General features: G+C 37.6%; 2 protein-coding genes across 5 annotated transcripts in view; one reads left to right on the top strand and one right to left on the bottom strand.

Moving 5' to 3' along the window:
* LOC131956578 (protein hobbit) overlaps positions 1 to 1,329 on the bottom strand; it is a 38,233-nt gene extending 36,904 nt beyond the window's left edge. For both annotated transcript variants that reach the window (XM_059321099.1, XM_059321100.1), the window contains exon 1: positions 1,164 to 1,329. In XM_059321099.1, coding sequence (XP_059177082.1) covers positions 1,164 to 1,222 — 59 coding nt within the window. In that variant the 5' untranslated portion in view covers positions 1,223 to 1,329. The remainder of the gene's footprint in view (positions 1 to 1,163) is intronic.
* Positions 1,330 to 1,382: 53 nt separating this feature from the next.
* The window catches only part of LOC131956579 (mediator of RNA polymerase II transcription subunit 13-like), a 33,113-nt gene continuing 15,796 nt past the window's right edge, over positions 1,383 to 18,699 (top strand). For all 3 annotated transcript variants that reach the window (XM_059321103.1, XM_059321102.1, XM_059321101.1), the window contains exons 1-7: positions 1,383 to 1,609; positions 2,887 to 3,136; positions 3,354 to 3,456; positions 3,549 to 3,626; positions 3,768 to 3,913; positions 17,931 to 18,119; positions 18,235 to 18,577. In XM_059321103.1, coding sequence (XP_059177086.1) covers positions 1,541 to 1,609; positions 2,887 to 3,136; positions 3,354 to 3,456; positions 3,549 to 3,626; positions 3,768 to 3,913; positions 17,931 to 18,119; positions 18,235 to 18,577 — 1,178 coding nt within the window. In that variant the 5' untranslated portion in view covers positions 1,383 to 1,540. The remainder of the gene's footprint in view (positions 1,610 to 2,886; positions 3,137 to 3,353; positions 3,457 to 3,548; positions 3,627 to 3,767; positions 3,914 to 17,930; positions 18,120 to 18,234; positions 18,578 to 18,699) is intronic.

Here is an 18,699-nt window from a genome sequence, read left to right as displayed (position 1 = left end):
CACCTTAACTCTAAAAAACCCACAAAACAGACATAAAATAAGAAAGCTATGGAATGCTTGCACTGAAGGGATTGTGTAATTATAAAAGAGTCGACAAAATAGTCTTTAAAGAAAACATTAGATGGTACATTGAAGCAATCTTTTTTGCTCACAGTTCTATCCCAACCCTAGATCTCACCCTGACCGTATTAGTATTAGCCATTCTAGCCGAAAACAAAACTGTATTGTTATGCCATAATTTTAGAATAAATAAAAATACAATAAAACAATTATGTCCTACTAAGAATAAGCCCCTAAATGATTTTGGAAAGGTGAAATGAGTAAAATTCCTGAACTGGTATGTTTTATTTCCTATTTACTACTTTACTTTTCTAATACACTATTTCTGAATATATATGGTAAAGCCACTTTAACTTGTAACAGAAGAATCAACAAGATTTATCTTGTGTGATGAAAAGCAAAAAAAGGGTAAACTTTTTATCATTACTTTTTGGAATAGCTTGAATTATATACTATTATATTATACTATAGTATATACGGCCTATGTACTAGAACAGAAGTTCATTAGGGGTATTTTTTGTTATTTAGAACAGCTGGACAAATCATTAAATATGACAACACTACACAAAATAAGTGATTTTATATTATTAAAACTCTAAAACTTCTTAACTCGAAAGTCTAAAAACTGATGGTAGTGCAAAATGTCTTGGTGTGTAATTGGGGAGGGGGGGGTGGCTTATCTTAAAATGTTATATAATCAGGGGGCAATGGGCTAAGGACCAGGGTTATATTATACTTATAGATCGCCTTTTGTAATATGTTTCTGAAGTTAACAGTTTTTAAATATTTTTTTGCCCCTCCCACTTTTGAAAAATGAAGTAATTTCAATTTGGCTTACAGGCGTAATGAATGTCATCTTAAAATAGTAAAATAGGTTTAGTAGGCCTAATCAAACCATACATTCTGTTTCTTAAAAAAAAAAACGTTAAGATTGTTTGCTTACTACAAAAGGAAAACTGACTCAACATCGGCATTTTTATCTAAATAAATAATACGGTAAATAAAACTGATTCAACTTTCGATTTCATTCTTCCTGGTTACTAAAAATATAAATAATTATTTCTTTTCCCCCTGTGATCAGAAGTAAACTCGTGTAAAGGTACCTGTTTAAAGCCCAGAATCCAATAAGTATATAAATAATTATCAAAATTATTTGCGACATTGTAAAATCAATCAGTAAGCCCTTTAGTTAAAAACAACATTTTAAAGATAGTTTAAAGGTGCAGTTTTATATTTGACAGCAGCGGATGGCACTCGTTGTCTGCCATGTTGATACAATTTTATTTAGGTCATTCTACACGTGACTTGAATTGACCAATCAAAAAGAAGTTGATCCATCGAGGCGCCATTATAGTAGCCATATTATTGTGAGAACTCCAATTCCACGATGGACGAACGATAATTATTGAGATTTTGTCTTAGGATTTAATTATATAATTCACTTGGATATAATTTAGGTTCAAAATAATATGGAGTGACTATGAGTCACCCAAATCCGTCTGGAAACGGCTGTTCCTTGGAGGATTGCCTCACAAATCTATTTGCTTTGGTGAGTGAAAGATTTTTTTGACAAATTTTAACCAAAACTTGCTGTCGTGAGACAAGAATCAGCTTAAATTGTATGGGGGGTTGTTGATCTTAAACTGGATATTTTTGTTTTTTATGTTTTGGTATGAAATGGTTTACATTTCATACAATTTCACTCTTTACAATCTTACTTTGTAAATATTTAAAACAGTTTTGTCGTGTATTGTACAACATTGGATGGGGAAGTAGGGGGGGGGGGGGGGGGTAGGTCGGTCAAGGCATGTTTTGAAATCAATAGGCTTACACAGTTACCTACAACCACCAGAAATAATTAACACTCGAATAGGGCCATGTATTATTATGTTAATATTTAGATCTTAATACTAGAATAACAACACATGACCCTTGTTTACACTCTTAACCAAATCAAAACTGTTTTTTTTTTAGATTCTAGAATGTAGGCTTCAGTTTTGTCAAAACTGATATTTTAACTTGAATCCTTTTCAACCACATGATTAACCACATCTATTGTAGGCTGGGGCAGATCTATATAGATCTAGAACCTATATATGATTTGGTCAGTGTGGTTTTTGACTCATTTCCTCAAAAATTTAGATTGGCCTCGATATTGTTGTACGAATCTAGATCTAGATCATACCAATTAATTATTAAGTAGGGCACTCATTAATTTTATTTTAGTCATTTGGCTTCTAGAGTCTCTATTGAATATAATGTCTAGATTTCGATACCATGAATAAACAGCAGTGTTTACAAGGCAGTGACTGACTCACAAATGTAATCATGACTATTGAATCGAATAATCTTGCGATTCATTTTCTAAGTAAATGCATCATAAAATAATAGGTCTGTGTTAGGTTAGGAATAATCGTTCAACTTTTTTTTTAAGAGTTAGAAAATATTTTTATGCCTTATGAATGGTTGATTTTTATATACAAATTATAAAAATATAACTACAAATATGTCAATAACAATATGTTGTGGTCAATTTATTAGCAATGTTTTGTTAATGCACATTCTTTGTTTAAAATTGGTAATATTAAGAAAGCAATATGGATATTTTAAAAATTGCTTATTTTTAAAAAGCAATTGTAACCAATGATGAGCAGGTATTATTTCAATAAAAACTGATATTTCAGTTACTGAAAATTATTTGGCCATTGTGATCAATTTTGATGTAACTGCATTGAATGAACTATTTACCTGAAATGTTTTTATTTCTAAGGCTGCATCCATAATGTTTTAAAATTATCCATTGATAAATATATTTAAATATTTCAGACTGATTTGTGTGGCATAAAGTGGCGTCGCTTGACCTCAGAACCTACAAACTATGAGCTTTTGGATGATCCAGTTTTAGTAGGGTTTTCCCGCTGTATTAAGAATGACATACTGTGTGTTTGGCGCAGAGTGCAGCGGGATCCAGAGCAGCGCCAGCCGGATTTCAACAGTTGCAAAGAGTTGTGGATTTTTTGGTATGGGGAGGAGCCTGAATCTCTAAGACAGGCTACATCTGATTTATGCCTGAAAGGTAAATAGTTAACTTACAATTAAGTTATTATTTTTTATTTCTAAATTGTAGTACCTTGTTGTTTCTTTGTAAACTTTACTGTTAAGTAGTTTTTGTATATATTTAATGAAATGTTCTAGTTTTATTTCTTGGATTATGACATATATGCATAAGCACACTGGTATTTGATATATTTTTTTTTTTTTTAATTTGTACCCCGAATTTTTTTCTTCTTCAGAACTTGAAAGTGGAACATGGGATAGAGATAAAGATAAGGATAATGGTCTCACTTATGAATGCAGAACATTATTGTTCAAAGCACTTCACAATCTTATTGAAAGGTTGGTTTTATTAATTCTCATTGCATGTTTTTCATGCTGATGTATATTTTAGAGGAATTTTTTAAAATGTTGAAAACTTTTTTGTGTAACAGGAGCCTGCTGTCAAAGAACTTTGTTAGACTGGGGAGATGGTATGTCTTACCATATGAGCATGGGTGCAATGATACTGGGTAAGCACTGGGTTTAAATTTTGTTTATTTAAATAAAAAGTTATTGTTTGTATTAAGATACAAGTTGTGTTTATCTTGTTGGAACTTTAATAAAATGTGTAATAGATCTATTCTAATCATGGCTATTTTATTCTGTTTCAGTGTGCACCTGAGCTTTTGTTTCCACTACTTTTTGCACGGTGAGAGTCAAGTCTGTGCGAGTATTGAGGTCAAGCTGCGTCCTCCTGTGTGGCGGCTGACAAACCAACACATTGCTTTGGTACAGGATAACCAAGCCAGCATCCAAGGTTAGTTTTTCATTCTTGTTTAGGCTGGTTTTTTTTTTAAAATCTCAAACACATCAAAGAAAAAGATAATTGAGACCTGGTTTCATCTGTTTTATTTATTTACTATCATTACAAACACATGTTTTAGTAAAAGGTTATTATTTTTTTAAATTACCTACCGGCATGAATGGGAGGACAGGTGAGTCCAACTCAGCTCTCATGGGTACCTTACCTTATATCAGGGGAAGTAAAGGCGGCTGGGCATAATGCTGACCACACTATTCCTTCATATGCAGTGGTTACAGGTGAACTCTACTCTTATCTTCATTACTTTTTGAAAGTTAGAGTTAAAAACCACAAATGGAACAGCCCAGGATTTTCTCTGTGGTAATTATGGGTGCAATCACCTTTATTAGTTACCAGACTAGAGGCATTGAAAGACCAACACACTCCCTTTTTGTCCAGTTTATAGAGCAGATCTGCCCAATAAATGAACAAACGAACACAACTTTGTTTGTATTCTCAGTTCGCTACTAATTCTTAATGTCACGTCAACCCTATCCCTAAGATATTGCTATTGACAACCAAGGATTTTGAATTTAGCTGTATAGCTAATGGATATGAAACTTTTATTTAAACTAAATATACTTTTGTAAATGTTGAAGCAGTGAAGGTTTAGTTAATCACCTTCTATTGATCATTCATGTTTTAACATTTAAAATAGTTACATAGTCTAAGTTCATTTAATGATAATTTTAATTAAATTGTTTCATTACTCTTAAACATTCTTGAGAAAGTACTTATTTTTTACGCTAAGTTTGTAGTGTCCGTTTTTTTTTGTAAAGAAAAAAATTTATCAATTTAAAAAAATTAATTACCCATAACTGTTTACATTTTCTAGCACCTTTAATTTGTTTGTCATTTATAAAAAGGAATTCTATTTTCTAAACCCCATGAAAAATGTTAGATAATGATTTGTATATCTAGTATTGTGTTTTAAAACAGTGAGAGAATGCATTACATTTTAGCCATTTACCCCCAATTGTTGAGATACTACTTCTTGTTTTCTGGGTACTTTAGCTTTTATTTTATCTCATTCTTTTGAAAATAATATTATTGTGGCATGTGTATTTACCTTTGTCAACAATTTTCAAAGTTTGAATCGTCTAGTAGCAGTTACTCTTGCTTAGAGGTATTCAATACAACAAAACAGTAGAAATAAGCTAGTGTTCATATTTTGTCTTCTATTTGGTAGCCTTTTGTAAAGATCACTGGTCTTATTTTAAGATAAACAGGGGTATGCTGTGTCTACCTCCACTGAAATCAGTTTCTTTCAAGTATTTCAGAAATACTGATTAAAATTCAACACACACACACCCATCCCATTTCAAATATAAATTCAAATATTTTGGGGGCAGTATTTCTTTCTTGGAGAGGGATTGTGGTACACAGAGTGTCCCCTGAGCATAGTAAATGAATACTTTATATATAACCATTCTTAAGACTTGGTTTAACCCCCTCACTTCATACAGGAAGTTTTAAATGCCCCTTCCTTGTATATGTTTTGCTATTTGCCTTGATTAACACTTAATTTGATCCCCTTCAACGTATTGTCATTATTTCTCCAATGCCCAAGTCATTTTAAATTTCATGCTCTTAGTAAACTAAAAAAATAAATTGAATATAACCTGTGTTATTTCTGTAATGACATAAGTGAAACTCATTTTTTAAAAACCTGTGTTATAATTGCTGTTTTATTTAAGGTTTAATGCCATTATATAGGAGATGTGTGAATTATGCACTTGAACTACTACAAAAACCCTAAAAATTACTTATGTTGTTGTGAAATGAGAGTGTATATCCTATTGCTCATGTTTCAATTTATAGCAGGCTAAGATAAGTTAATTTAGTTTTTAAAAAAATCTTTTCTTGCATGCAGCTCTGTGTGTTCACCTATTCAAAACTAGCTCTTTGTAAAATAAAAAATACATTCACTGTACAAATTTTAAAGTATAATCTTTTATTTTTAAACACTTACCAAATGTATAATTAAAGCATTGGGATTTAAATGTATTTCTTTAGAAGTTTATTGGGGCATAGTTTTTAAGCTAGAAATACAACATAAACCTATGTTTGAAACACGAGTAAATTTATAAAGTGTCTGACTAGTGCAAGTCCTGTGTGCCTTCTAATCATACAAAACTCCAAGTGACACAAACGCTTTTCAACCTTAACAGCGTTCGTTCTTAACTCCCACATACACACACAGTGTATGCTCTAAAGATGTTTTTACTTGAGCGGGCTGTTTTTTTTTTGTCTTTTCTCATTTTGTAAACATAATGGCCTGTAATGGTTTGCGGTGGTGATAGTTGAGCCCATCAGCAGTTACAGATTGTGTTTTGGCCGACCCGGCTTGGGAAAGAAGGTTCAGGAAGTCCCATTTTCTTATTGATTGGGTTTTATTCACTCACTCCGTGTCTTCTAGTTAGCCAGGCCCGCACTAATAGAATTGATAGCTGGCTAAATCCCCGACAGACACTCTCTCTCTCTGGTTTTCAGGGGCTCTCGTTTCGTTTATTGCGTCTCTTAATCTTTATCAGGGCTAGCACTGGCTATTTTTATCATCACGTCTTTACTATATTTTTTTATTTATTTTTAAAATTTATCGTTTCCCGTCCCGAGTGGCATTCTATACTGAAATGTCTGGTAACGGTAGTTATGCGCCCCTTGTACTGAATTTACCAGACACGCTAACACCTTGAGCCCGACAAAAGAAACAAGCGGCATCCGACACCGGTAACCTACACAACACACAGTTACTTTCACACACTTCCATTCATGCCTGACACTAAAGCAACACCTGTCCAGCGTGTAACTGTGCTAGGTTTGAGCACTCCCTGTCTCGGCCAGTAGCTTGCTCTATTTATACGCTCGCTTTATTACATTCTCATCACTGAGTTGTTGTTTTTTTTTTAATTTTCATTCAATAATCCTCTTTGATGTACGCTCTTTTGAAAAAAAATATATAAATGAGTGTGAAGATACGTTTTTGTGTTAATATACTTATAAGTGGTGAAATGTATTTATCACCGTGTCAGGTTGTTTACGCCTGTTGTCCAAACCTTATCAACATGCTGTAACAACTGCTTGATAAGATTTAGATATTGTTATTCCGCCTCGTAGCGGAATGGGTCTATCTCGGCTTTATTACAGTTCATCTAGCAAATGTTCTCCTATTCTGGATTCATTCCTATGCGCTGTAACCTAGCTGGGGTGTTTTATTTTTTTTTTTTTGGTTCGGGCGCGACACTTTAACCACACAATAAATGGGCCGGGACAACAGGCTTTGAAAGCTGTAAGTGAGCCGATACACGGCACCATTGCTTTTACGGAGGTGGCCATATTGATTTTTGTGTCAACCGCCGGCCCGGGCAATGGGTAGAGAGATGGACGGTGAGAAAGATGTGTGCGGAGGAAGAGAGCATTGTTGTAGGGACAGAGATAATGAGGATCGAGGTTTGGGGGGGATGGGGTGCCACACTGTCTGAAGGGTTAAACTAGGCCATATAACACCATCTCGGCTACATTCCCCCCCCCCCCCCCCCCCCCCCCCCGACATACTGTAAGATAACTGCTGCTACTGGCATCGCACCCCTGAAGTACAAATGGCGTTTTTTGTTATCATAATATACTTATAACCCCATGGCCCTGTTCTATTTAGCAGCGAGTTTGGGTTTTTTTCTTAACCCGTCAGTGAAACTGATGTGATAAGCGTCTGTTTAATATGCCCCAACACAATAGACTTGTGTAAACACTGTTTGAAGTAAGTTGTATCCAACGAGATCCTTTGTCCAATAAACTTGATAGAGCGATGAATGAAAAAAACATCAAGGCTGTAATTCTAGATGGATGAAAATTATGCTATGATAATTTCTTGCACGTACGGTTCTTTTATTGTTTTATAAATCTTTGAAAAGTATTACAATTATTTATAGACATGTGAAGATATTTTTTGTCTGTTTCTATAAAGTGTGGGGGTGGTACACGTCACCGCCCTAGCCCGAGGATGTGTAATGCACCCCCTATTAAATATTTTATCTATTTATTTTTGACCTTGCGAGAATTTGTAGTTGGCGAGTCGCCTCTCTAATCGCACCGCTGCTGCAGGCGTTTCTCTCTCTGTGTTATTGGTTTTAATATACACCAGCAGATGTTCAATAAATAAGTGCTGCGTTTACGCTTAAATAAAAGTAGCGTATGTTGCGTTCTTCATCAACCCTTTAAACGCATACAGCACAATGTGCTTTGTTTCAAGATTACACTTAATTTTTTTTTAACGAGTCCTAGTCAAATTAGCAGTGAGGCTGTTTAATAGACATTTGTAACATATTAAGTCCTGTTAAAAAAAATTAACTATTGCGAGGACGAGTCGCATTTTCAAAATCATATTTTAGTTTTTTATACTCTAATGGATATAAATGTTTATGAAATGTATATTGGATATAAATGTGTATATAAAAAAACTATGAGTAAGCGGCTAACGAAACATGCCTCTACTGTCATCTCGTTGTAGGCCGTTTCGAGCTTTGGTTGCTAACATTTAACCCACACGGTATTTGTGTGTACAGTCCAGGCCGGTGGAATAGTTCCAAGATACAGCAGGTGTTTTCCATAGCATCCCCCCACCTTCCGCACATATTCCCAAGTTTTAATTAGCTTTGAGGAATTTTTTTTTCTCCCTTTCCCTTCTGGCGTGTCTACTTTGAATACGGTGCATGTATATTGTAATTCTGCTGAAATGAAAGCAATTTGAATCGATCCAACAAGAAACTGTCGTGCTTGCCATGTAAATAATCATCTGTTTGTCCCTTACAGTTGCTGGAGCTACTAGGATCGATTGGGCTGTCATTTATTTCTCAACACAACGATCCCAACATTAGAATGATGTAGCTTCCTGATTTCCTTTTTGTTTTGGTGTTTCTAAAAACCACCCCCCCCCTCTCGTTTTCTCATTGCCAGATTGTTCCTCTATGACGTCACTTTGTCAGCCGGCCATTTTAATTTTTACGCGTCTACAGCTCACTCGGTGCTTAACTTACCAGCCCAGTGCCCTCTTTAAACGTTGCCATATAAACATTCCATTACTATTCCAGTGCATTCCTAGCTTTGTACCGAAGAGAGAGAAAAAAATGTTTATGAAATGGTTGAATATTTATGTTAGTGTGACATAAAAATGGCCAACATGCCTCTAAAGTGGTTGCACCGCCACGTACAGTCATCAGCTTACAGTGCACGAATTTTTGTGCCTCAGTGCAGCAGCCATTGCACTGTCTGCGGAGGCACGATAGTCCCACGTGTGTGTGAGGGGGGGGGGGGGCGGTTGTTGTGTCGGCCTGTGATTCCATCTATTGGTTGTTGTTGATGCGAGCGGGCTGGAGAGCAGTGAATGTATTATACCTGTCATTTATCCTTAGATCTCCTGTTATCTCAAGCCGTGGTGTTTAGCACTTCTTTTACTTACATAAATAGAAGCTCGTCTCGTATCAACAAATACACTGCTCTCTTTTGTTTGTGTTCTAATTGAGCATTATTGGTTTATTGAAAGTCAGTAGGCTCTAATGGTACGATTTGTTCACTACAGCATTCAGACCAATGACGGTATCCGTTTTCAATCAGCACAGAAATCGATACGTGAGAGCAAACAAAATAATCCACGTGTGGGGGGGACTCGATGAATCGGCCCAAGTCGGGGTACATCAAAGTAAAGTGAAAATCGATCTAGACAGCTAGAAGCTGCAAAGGTCAGGCTGCATATCCGACAAGCACACAAGTTTACTCATTCCTTTCTGCTGAGAGCTTTTTTTTTCTCATGCAGGGTCACAGACATTTCTGTTACACCATGCTCAACAGTGGCGTAGCCAGGATTTTTGTCTCTTGGGTGGTTTTATAAAAAAAAAAATCCTTATTGGTCTTGTGTATTTATAACTAAATAAGAGTTGACATTTATATATCACCACGAGCGTACCTTCGGTAATCGCTGTAACTTAACGTGGCGAGACAGTTGTCATTTTGTGGGTCCATTGAGATGGAGGGGGGGGGGGGTATAAAACCCCTTGTCTACGCCGGTGAACATCCATACGACCTGTTCCATTGTTAAAGACGTGACAATACAGGTTTGGTGAAGCGTTTTGTTGATAAACAGATTTCTGTCTATAGAGTTGTACTTCGATCAATGTCATTTACATGCTTAGAAGTGACACAAGGTTTTTATTTAACGCAGTGATTAAGATGTCGCCGATGTTAACGTTTTTTTTTTTTAATTTATATTTTATTTAAATGAATGTCCAATCAAAGTATACAAATTAAGAAACACGTGCCTTTTAATGCTAATTTTTATTGAACATTTGCAAAGCGGGCTAAAATTCATTTTAATTTTACAAGATATAACTATTAGGCGTTTGGTTAACCCAAGTTGACGTGCTAATGAAATTCTTCTCACGCATGTATGTTGTGGTGACGTAGCACACATGTAGCTTACGCTATTTGTCCACCGAGTCAACCTGTTTTTGTTGGGGTTTTTGAATGCTGAAACTGTTGAGTGACATTTACCCTAGTTGCTGTCGCCAGTTTTAAAACCGAGCCAGTTGTCGTGTGCTTGCTGGTGATCTATGTGTACGCATCCCTCGAAATGTTAATACCCTCTAAGTAGCTCAGCCCCCCAACAGCTGTTTCTCTTCACCTTGATTCGCTTTACTATTCATGACGACCATTCAGTCGGCGTGGACTGCTTAATTTAATGACTTGATTTTCGTTTGTAGGAATCGATAGCAGTTACCGCCATTAGTGTAGCACTGGGCGGGCTGCGCGTGTTGGCTAGACGGTGGATGCATTTCTCGTCCTCTTTAACTAGACGGTTTAAAACTTTGATGAACCAGATACCTTTACTCCCTACGTTGGTGCATTGTGAACTTTTTAAAAAGCGATTGCAGTATTACTTTATTCTGTTTTGTTGTTGTTGTTGATCTGATCAGTTTCTTTATATACATATCAAAATCACCCAGCGTTTAATTTGTGGCGAAGGATCCTTATACCTGAATCTGTTTATACAGCTAGCTCAGCCAAATAACTGTACTGCAACCTAATTCTTGCCCTGCACCTACCCTAAAGGTTAAACTCTCAATATTGACGAGTTCCGTTATTGAAATATGTGGCTACTGTAATATCATCACAGAATCATCACAACATTTTAAAATAGATTGTAAAACGAAAATTATGAAATCCTATATGCCGATTAACATAGTGACGTGAATATGCTATTAAATCAGTAAGTGGATATTGAAAAAGGACTTGATCTCCTATTAAGTTCAGTAGTGGTTTAACCAAACGGCAATGAGTATCTTATCTCGCCACGGCCTGACTTGACCTATCTACTACAAGACGGTTGTATAGATTTTTCCTCTGGCTAATCTATTCCTGTCGGTACGGGGCGGCTCGCTCTTTTATCCTTGTTGTTAGGTGGCCTTGTTCGCTCCATCTTCCTCCCTCCTACATTCAGTTCGGCTAGGTGAACTCGTTTAGTTATTTCACCGTCTGACTAATTCGGTTACAGCCGGCTTTGTTATGATTAGGTTGGCGGCCCTGAAGTATAAGTGGTCTCACAGTAATAAGACGGCCAGTTTGAAACTTGACTTGCGAGAGTGAAACTAATCTACTCACTTCATACCTAAAGATCCATAGGGCAGATGAAGTAGAGTTGGTGTTTCTTGACCTGTGCATATAGAAGGATGGTGTGGTCAGCACTATGCCCGGCTGCATATACTTTCACGAACGTGGGTGGACTCAGGGAAGTCGTCCAGCCACGAGTCCGGACCGAGATCCGAACTCAGTCCTGGCGTGGGGCATGTCGAGCGTGCTAATTAATTTCTGCACATGCAATAAATCGTTTGTAACTCATCAGTAACTCATTATTTCAATAATTTAAGATCTTGTACATAAAGTTGCTCACAGTAGCGCAGACAGCTCAGTAGATTAGTTGTGTTTTTGTTGTTTTCCTCGCTATTATAGTTTTGTCCTTACGGTAGAGAGACTCGCAAAAGAAAAGCTTCAAATATCGAAACAATTGAGTCTATGAGCTGCGGTAGGCTTGCATATAGATTGTATTTTATTCATGAAAACTTCTTGTCATACATGTGGCAGATCCTAGACAGCATAAAGATTTGGATGTTATTATGTTTTTAAGTCTCGTCTTTTAAAAGGCCAAACAGAGAAGTGTTTTACCCAAGTTGATTCTCTGAAAGCATACTTTAACCCCCATTTAGCCATGGCATCCAGTGTCAACTACACACACACACACATACCTAGTGCAGCTTGTATTGATTGCTGCTCCATTTTTGACAGGCGTCTTGCTGTAGCGGTGTTCTAAACATGGTGCATTCAAGAACCACGACAGGTGGTCAAATTTAACCTCATTCTCCAAGTTGATAGTTTGTATGGTTTCCCGACATCGAAACAATATTCTCGTGTGGTATCAAACATCGCTTTGTGCGATTATCTCTAACCATTTATTCGTATAAAAAGTAACGGATGTACAGATCTAAATCAGCAATACTAGCTTAGCGATACGAATGTTAAGTGTATCTTACTTAAAACCCAAAGTTTAAGTACTAGATGAACAAAACATCAACACTTGATGTACGGTGGGTTATTATTAGATCTAGTTATAAAATGTACATTTTCACAAGAAAAGTAATACCACTCTTCAGCGTTGTTTTGGTGTCAGTCGTGCTAGTTTAACTTTCGCATCCGAGTAACAATGCTAGTACAACAAGCCCTATTCAACGAGCGCATGGTTGCTTCCCTGCTTGATTAGTGTTCCTGTATGGAGTTGTGTGCACGATTTGTCCCGGCTCTGTGTGAATGAGTGTATACGTGTGTGGGTTGACGCTCCACTTGACACATGCATTTTTTATGGCCCTAGCTACTCGGGCTAGTGACAGCCTATCTTGTGATTTATGTTGCTAGGACTCCACGATTCAACCGGAATTTAAAAAAAAAAAATACACTGTGTGGACGATGTTGAGTTGGGTTAATAGTTAATCCATTTTAAGCCGACTCGGCAGACCAAATTGTAGTACAAGTGTGTAGGTCCAAACAGTCGATATTTAGGGTCTTATTACCACCAGCTTGTTGTTCTGGTTTTACCGTTGTGAAGTTTTGAGCACATTGGTATTGCGTTATGTCGCTTAAAAAAAACAAAGCAAACAGGATTTCCGAGATTTGAAACCTTTTAAAATCTCACCCGTGTGGTTATTTTAATCTAGGAGGTTTATTACATTTGTGGGATTCCCCAAACGGTTTTAAGTGTACACCATGCGAGCTGCTTGTTACAACGTGTAAACTAGTAACGGTTTATAGTTGTTGAATATCACTGATACATTTCATTACAAGGCGTTCATACTTAATTTAAGAGCGATACGGTGCTAGCGTTGTCTTGTCACCGTAAGATTAAACCTTCATAGAGCACTTTTTCTTCCTTATGTACAGCTTATACGCATGTAATTGTTTGGATTTATAGAAGTTGACTCAAAAATGTTTTTCCTTCATGGTTAACACCGACTCTCAAAAGACACGAGTTAGCTAATTGGTCCCTTGGCCTTCACATATACTTTCTACTTACACTAATATAGCTTCTGTTTCACCACTTCTCGAATGTTCTGTCGTATATCGGTTTTCTAGTTGGGTTTATTATAAAGTAGGATAAACGTAAAGCACGATACATTAGTAATCTGGTATTTATCTTTCTTGACGCGTGCGGCAATTTGAAATAGCTAGACTTAATTTCTAACGATTTGACCTATCAGAAGAGAAAAGAAACGTGTATTATATATAGCAGGTGGTGGGTATTGAGTTTCTATAAAGTAAGTACGCCAAGTCATTCCGTTAGCATGACACCTGTATTTATAATGCTCATCAAGCTTTTTACTATATTACAACTATCTATTTATAGCGATTAGGTATAAATTTTATGCTTTGGTTGGTCCTTTACCTGAGTCTCACTGGTCACAAGAATGACTTGTTCAAACCGCGGTGTGAAAAGGGGGAGGGTGTGTTGCATTCCTCTGGACCTTTTGTTATTGCTCGCCGCGAGGGCGTGACCTACCTGGTGTTGTTGAGTGTGTAGAGAGCATGTTCCCCGTGTTTGCCTAGCTGCTTACCTCAAGTGTTCAACTGGTGTCCGCCAACTGATCGCTCTACATCAGACGCTCGTTACACTACCTGGCATTCCGATTACGTGCTGATAGCTCGCTGGCTCTCCCCGTCGTACACCCCACTTTTAATTCCCTACTTAAGTTGTTATTGCTCATATACGGTTAACGAAGCGAATAATAAAGTCCACTTGGTCACGTGGAGACCGGTTAGCCGCGGGCCTTGGTGGCCGAACAAACACTTGATATTTGCCACGCATGGACGGTTCCATCCCCGTGTTGTGCCTGTCTATTGTTTGACCAGGGACTCGCCGCTCGTCATTAAATTCCTGCCTGTCTTTAGTAACACACACCGGCTTACAAGCACCCCCACCCCCCCGACACGACCCGCCATCAAAGAACAGCCATCACCATCCTTTGGTTGGGTGCTCGGCGTTGGGTTAGCGTTACTTTTTGTACCTGCCTAACAAGGTTCAACACCGTCTGCCTTTCATCGGTATGTGCGCTTTTAAAAAAAAAGGGATTGACATATGGGTGAACAAATAATGAACCATTTTTGTAATACACTAAATTAAGTCGCCTAACCACCGACGTAATATAGATCTAGAAGAGATCTTTCGCTAGGAACAAACGAAGTCCCACGATAGATCAGCGCCTAATTTGTCGTTGTAAATTCACTTCAATATGTACACATTGTTCAGCTAGCTTTTTTTCCGTTATCACCTGATTGTAAGCTCTGTGTTGTAGTAAAAGTAATGATGGGGTTAAGTGGTAAGCGTTTTACTGTAGTAAAAGTATTGATGGGGTATAAAGTGGTAATCGTTGCGCTGTAGTAAAAGTATTGATGGGGTAAGTGTTGTGTTGTAGTAGAAGTATTGATGGGGTAAATGGTAAGCTTTGTGCTGTAGTGAAAGTATTGATGGGGTAAGCTTTGTGCTGTAGTAAAAGTATTGATGGGGTAAGCTTTGTGCTGTAGTGAAAGTATTGATGGGGTAAATGGTAAGCTTTGTGCTGTAGTAAAAGTATTGATGGGGTAAGCTTTGTGCTGTAGTGAAAGTATTGATGGGGTAAATGGTAAGCTTTGTGCTGTAGTGAAAGTATTGATGGGGTAAGCTTTGTGCTGTAGTGAAAGTATTAATTGATGGGTTAAGTGGTAAGCTTTGTGCTGTAGTAAAAGTATTGTTGGGGTAAGCTTTGTGCTGTAGTGAAAGTATTGATGGGGTAAGCTTTGTGCTGTAGTGAAAGTATTGATGGGGTAAGCTTTGTGCTGTAGTAAAAGTATTGATGGGGTAAGCTTTGTGCTGTAGTGAAAGTATTGATGGGGTAAATGGTAAGCTTTGTGCTGTAGTAAAAGTATTGATGGGGTAAGCTTTGTGCTGTAGTGAAAGTATTAATTGATGGGTTAAGTGGTAAGCTTTGTGCTGTAGTGAAAGTATTGATGGGGTAAGCTTTGTGCTGTAGTAAAAGTATTGATGGGGTAAGCTTTGTGCTGTAGTGAAAGTATTGATGGGGTAAATGGTAAGCTTTGTGCTGTAGTAAAAGTATTGATGGGGTAAGCTTTGTGCTGTAGTGAAAGTATTGATGGGGTAAATGGTAAGCTTTGTGCTGTAGTGAAAGTATTGATGGGGTAAGCTTTGTGCTGTAGTGAAAGTATTAATTGATGGGTTAAGTGGTAAGCTTTGTGCTGTAGTAAAAGTATTGTTGGGGTAAGCTTTGTGCTGTAGTGAAAGTATTGATGGGGTAAGCTTTGTGCTGTAGTGAAAGTATTGATGGGGTAAGCTTTGTGCTGTAGTAAAAGTATTGATGGGGTAAGCTTTGTGCTGTAGTGAAAGTATTAATTGATGGGTTAAGTGGTAAGCTTTGTGCTGTAGTGAAAGTATTGATTTGTCTGCAGGTTAGTTCCATGTAGAGACGATGCGCTGGGACATGAATGGGTAGACACTAACAAACAACTTGTTAGCGGCGCGCGGAGAGCCATAAAAATAGCGTCTTTGGTTTGATCGCTGTAAACTTCTAATAACCCGATCCTATTTACTAGTACATATTTAACAATTGTCATTACAACTTGTCTTTTTTATTTCGACTTTAACCTTTTTGTTCGTTGAGTATCACTTGAATGTTGTTGGTTTATTTATCGAGTTCGTTCTTTTTATTTCACACACAACAAAACGTAGACTACGTGCAATTGATTTAGCCAGTCAAAAGTTGGACGTTCATGTGTGAGATTATTAACTCGCCCCCATGCTAAATACTCCAAAAGCCATCAAAGTCAGCATATAAGCGGGCCAAGGTACGATGGTACTGTGTATATAGTTGTGCTAGGTGACATTTGGCCTTGCTTACGTTTATTCATTGACTGATAGTTGCGCCGTGTTTGTGTATACAACCTGTTCTCTACCGATCTGTAATACATGTAAGATCCTTTAGGTGATAAACTTCCAGCTTATTATAGCGTGCTGTACACGGGGCATTAACCTTGGCGTATCAGCGATTAGTAAATGAGGAACTATAGTTTCACATTGGTTGTCACACGTATTTTTTCTTGTTTGATTGTCAAACGTCATTTTTTTTTCTTGTTTAGTTTCCACCGACGTCTTTATTTGTCGTCTGCTAGCTCAGGGTTTCTGGTCCATGATTTAATAGATTTCTATTATTCTTATCTTTTTATTATTATTTTCTGTTGTCAGTGTGGATATCTATAGTCTGAGAACGTTACAAACTATTGAGTGTAGTTAAATTCATGGAGAAGAAATCCTCCAAACCTATCAGTTGTCCATTGCACTTTTTCTGCGATGGACGAGACCCAAGTATCACACCACAGACAGACATGTTTGGAGACCAGGGGAAAGAGGAGGGCGAACAAAATCAATAGCATAGCCCTCTTTTTTTTGTCAACAGGGGAAGGGGGGAGGGAGGAGGATTGTATTGCTCCTGGTGTTGAAGCGTGTGCTTCTCTAGAAGCTGGCTTTCAATTTTATCCTCTACATGGCCATCACTTTTTACATTTATTACATTCATCTCCCTTCTTTTTAAACTAAGTGAAATATACCTTATCTCTATTGTACTTAATTAGTATATCCTCATCATCTAATTGAACGACTATCAACCCGTTATCGACGTTACTCTAAGGTCGTGAATCCCCAACAAGGCCCCAAGAAAGGAAACTGTTTTGGTGTGCTGGTTTCAAAAAGCTTGATTTATCGGAGGGCTGAGATTCGCCGGACATGCGCTTTGTTCTCTTTGCAGATGGAAGAAAATCGCTCTCGCCTAAATAGATCGCGTTTCCGTTTTGTTCTGCCGTCCATGTTATGTTGGGTGGGTCTTTGGGGGGACGTTCTCGTGCTGGGTGTGAAAGAACAGATTGGTAGATATCGTCCCTCGTGGTGATCAATCATAAGATCATGACAGGCATTTCGCTGTCTTCCTTAATTTACATGTAGGAATATGCATGGTTTAAAAAAAAAAAGCGGTATTTCTATTATTTGTGGCATTTCTGGAATAACATGGGGGGGGGGGGGGTAGTAAGGGATACAGCATGATCCTTAGAGAAACTAAACCCTGCTGTATAAAAACAGCAATAAAAATTATTCCTAACCTTTTAGGCCTTTATGACCTGCTATTTGTTTTTAATTTCCCACTACTCTCAACAGTTAATATTTAAATATTGTGGGCTGCATGATTACCTTAAGCTGGGCTCTGCTATTAACATGCCTAAGCCGCCCCCCACCCCCCCCCCCCCCCTGTAGGCTTTTTAAATTGTCACTTGCTTCATGTTAATTGCATTTACAATCTGATAGCCCATGAAAAGTTAATACCATCTGTTTATGTTTCAGTGATCTTGGCCCCACATGGCCTGAGTGGAATACTGACTGGTGTTACCTATTCTGACATTGACCACAACCAAACCTCTTCTAAGATTTTTGCTGACTGGGCAAATTACTACCCCATCAAAGATAACTCTAAAGATGAGTTTGTTGGCAACAGTACTAATAAATTGCCTAATATGGTGGAAGTCATTGTTGGTAAGATTTCAGTTTTATTTCAGTAATAAAAAATAGTTTTAAAAACAAATGTAATGTAGTTATTAGTTTGTGGTGGTCATAATTTAAAAAAAAAACAACTCATCTCTCGCTACAGGTGGTACCAGACTGCGCTATCCAACATGCTATGTTTTGGTCTGTGACAATGAGGAACTCAATGGCAGCAACAGTGTCCTCCAGCCCATGCAGACTTCACTTCTTCCAGGTCCCAACAGCAGAAACCTTGCACGCTCCATGTCCCAGTTCTCTCCACCCTCCTCACCTGGTGACCCAGGAATGGGGATAGATCACCATGGCATGAAGATAGCACCACTGTGTGCAGTGCCCGGTCAGCCTGATAGCCTGCCGTTCATTAGTGACAGTAAAGCTGAGGCTTTGGGTTACCAGTTAGCTGAGAAAGTCAGACAAGATGCCTGTCTCAACATCGCTCTTAACAAAAGGTATGTAAACAGTTACTTTTGAAACAGTCACAACATTGCTGATTTGTTGTTTCTCTCTTAAATAACTTTCTAAACTTTTTCTTTAGTTTAAAAAATCATTTTTATTAGTTTTTATGTGTCTC

The sequence above is a fragment of the Physella acuta genome, unplaced genomic scaffold, assembly GCF_028476545.2.
Source record: "Physella acuta isolate Inbredline_101_S28 unplaced genomic scaffold, ASM2847654v3 ptg001162l, whole genome shotgun sequence".
In the NCBI taxonomy this organism is placed as follows: Eukaryota; Metazoa; Mollusca; class Gastropoda; family Physidae; genus Physella; species Physella acuta.
The sequence above is the reverse complement of the archived record's forward strand: the minus strand, read 5'-3'. Positions and strand labels throughout refer to the sequence as shown.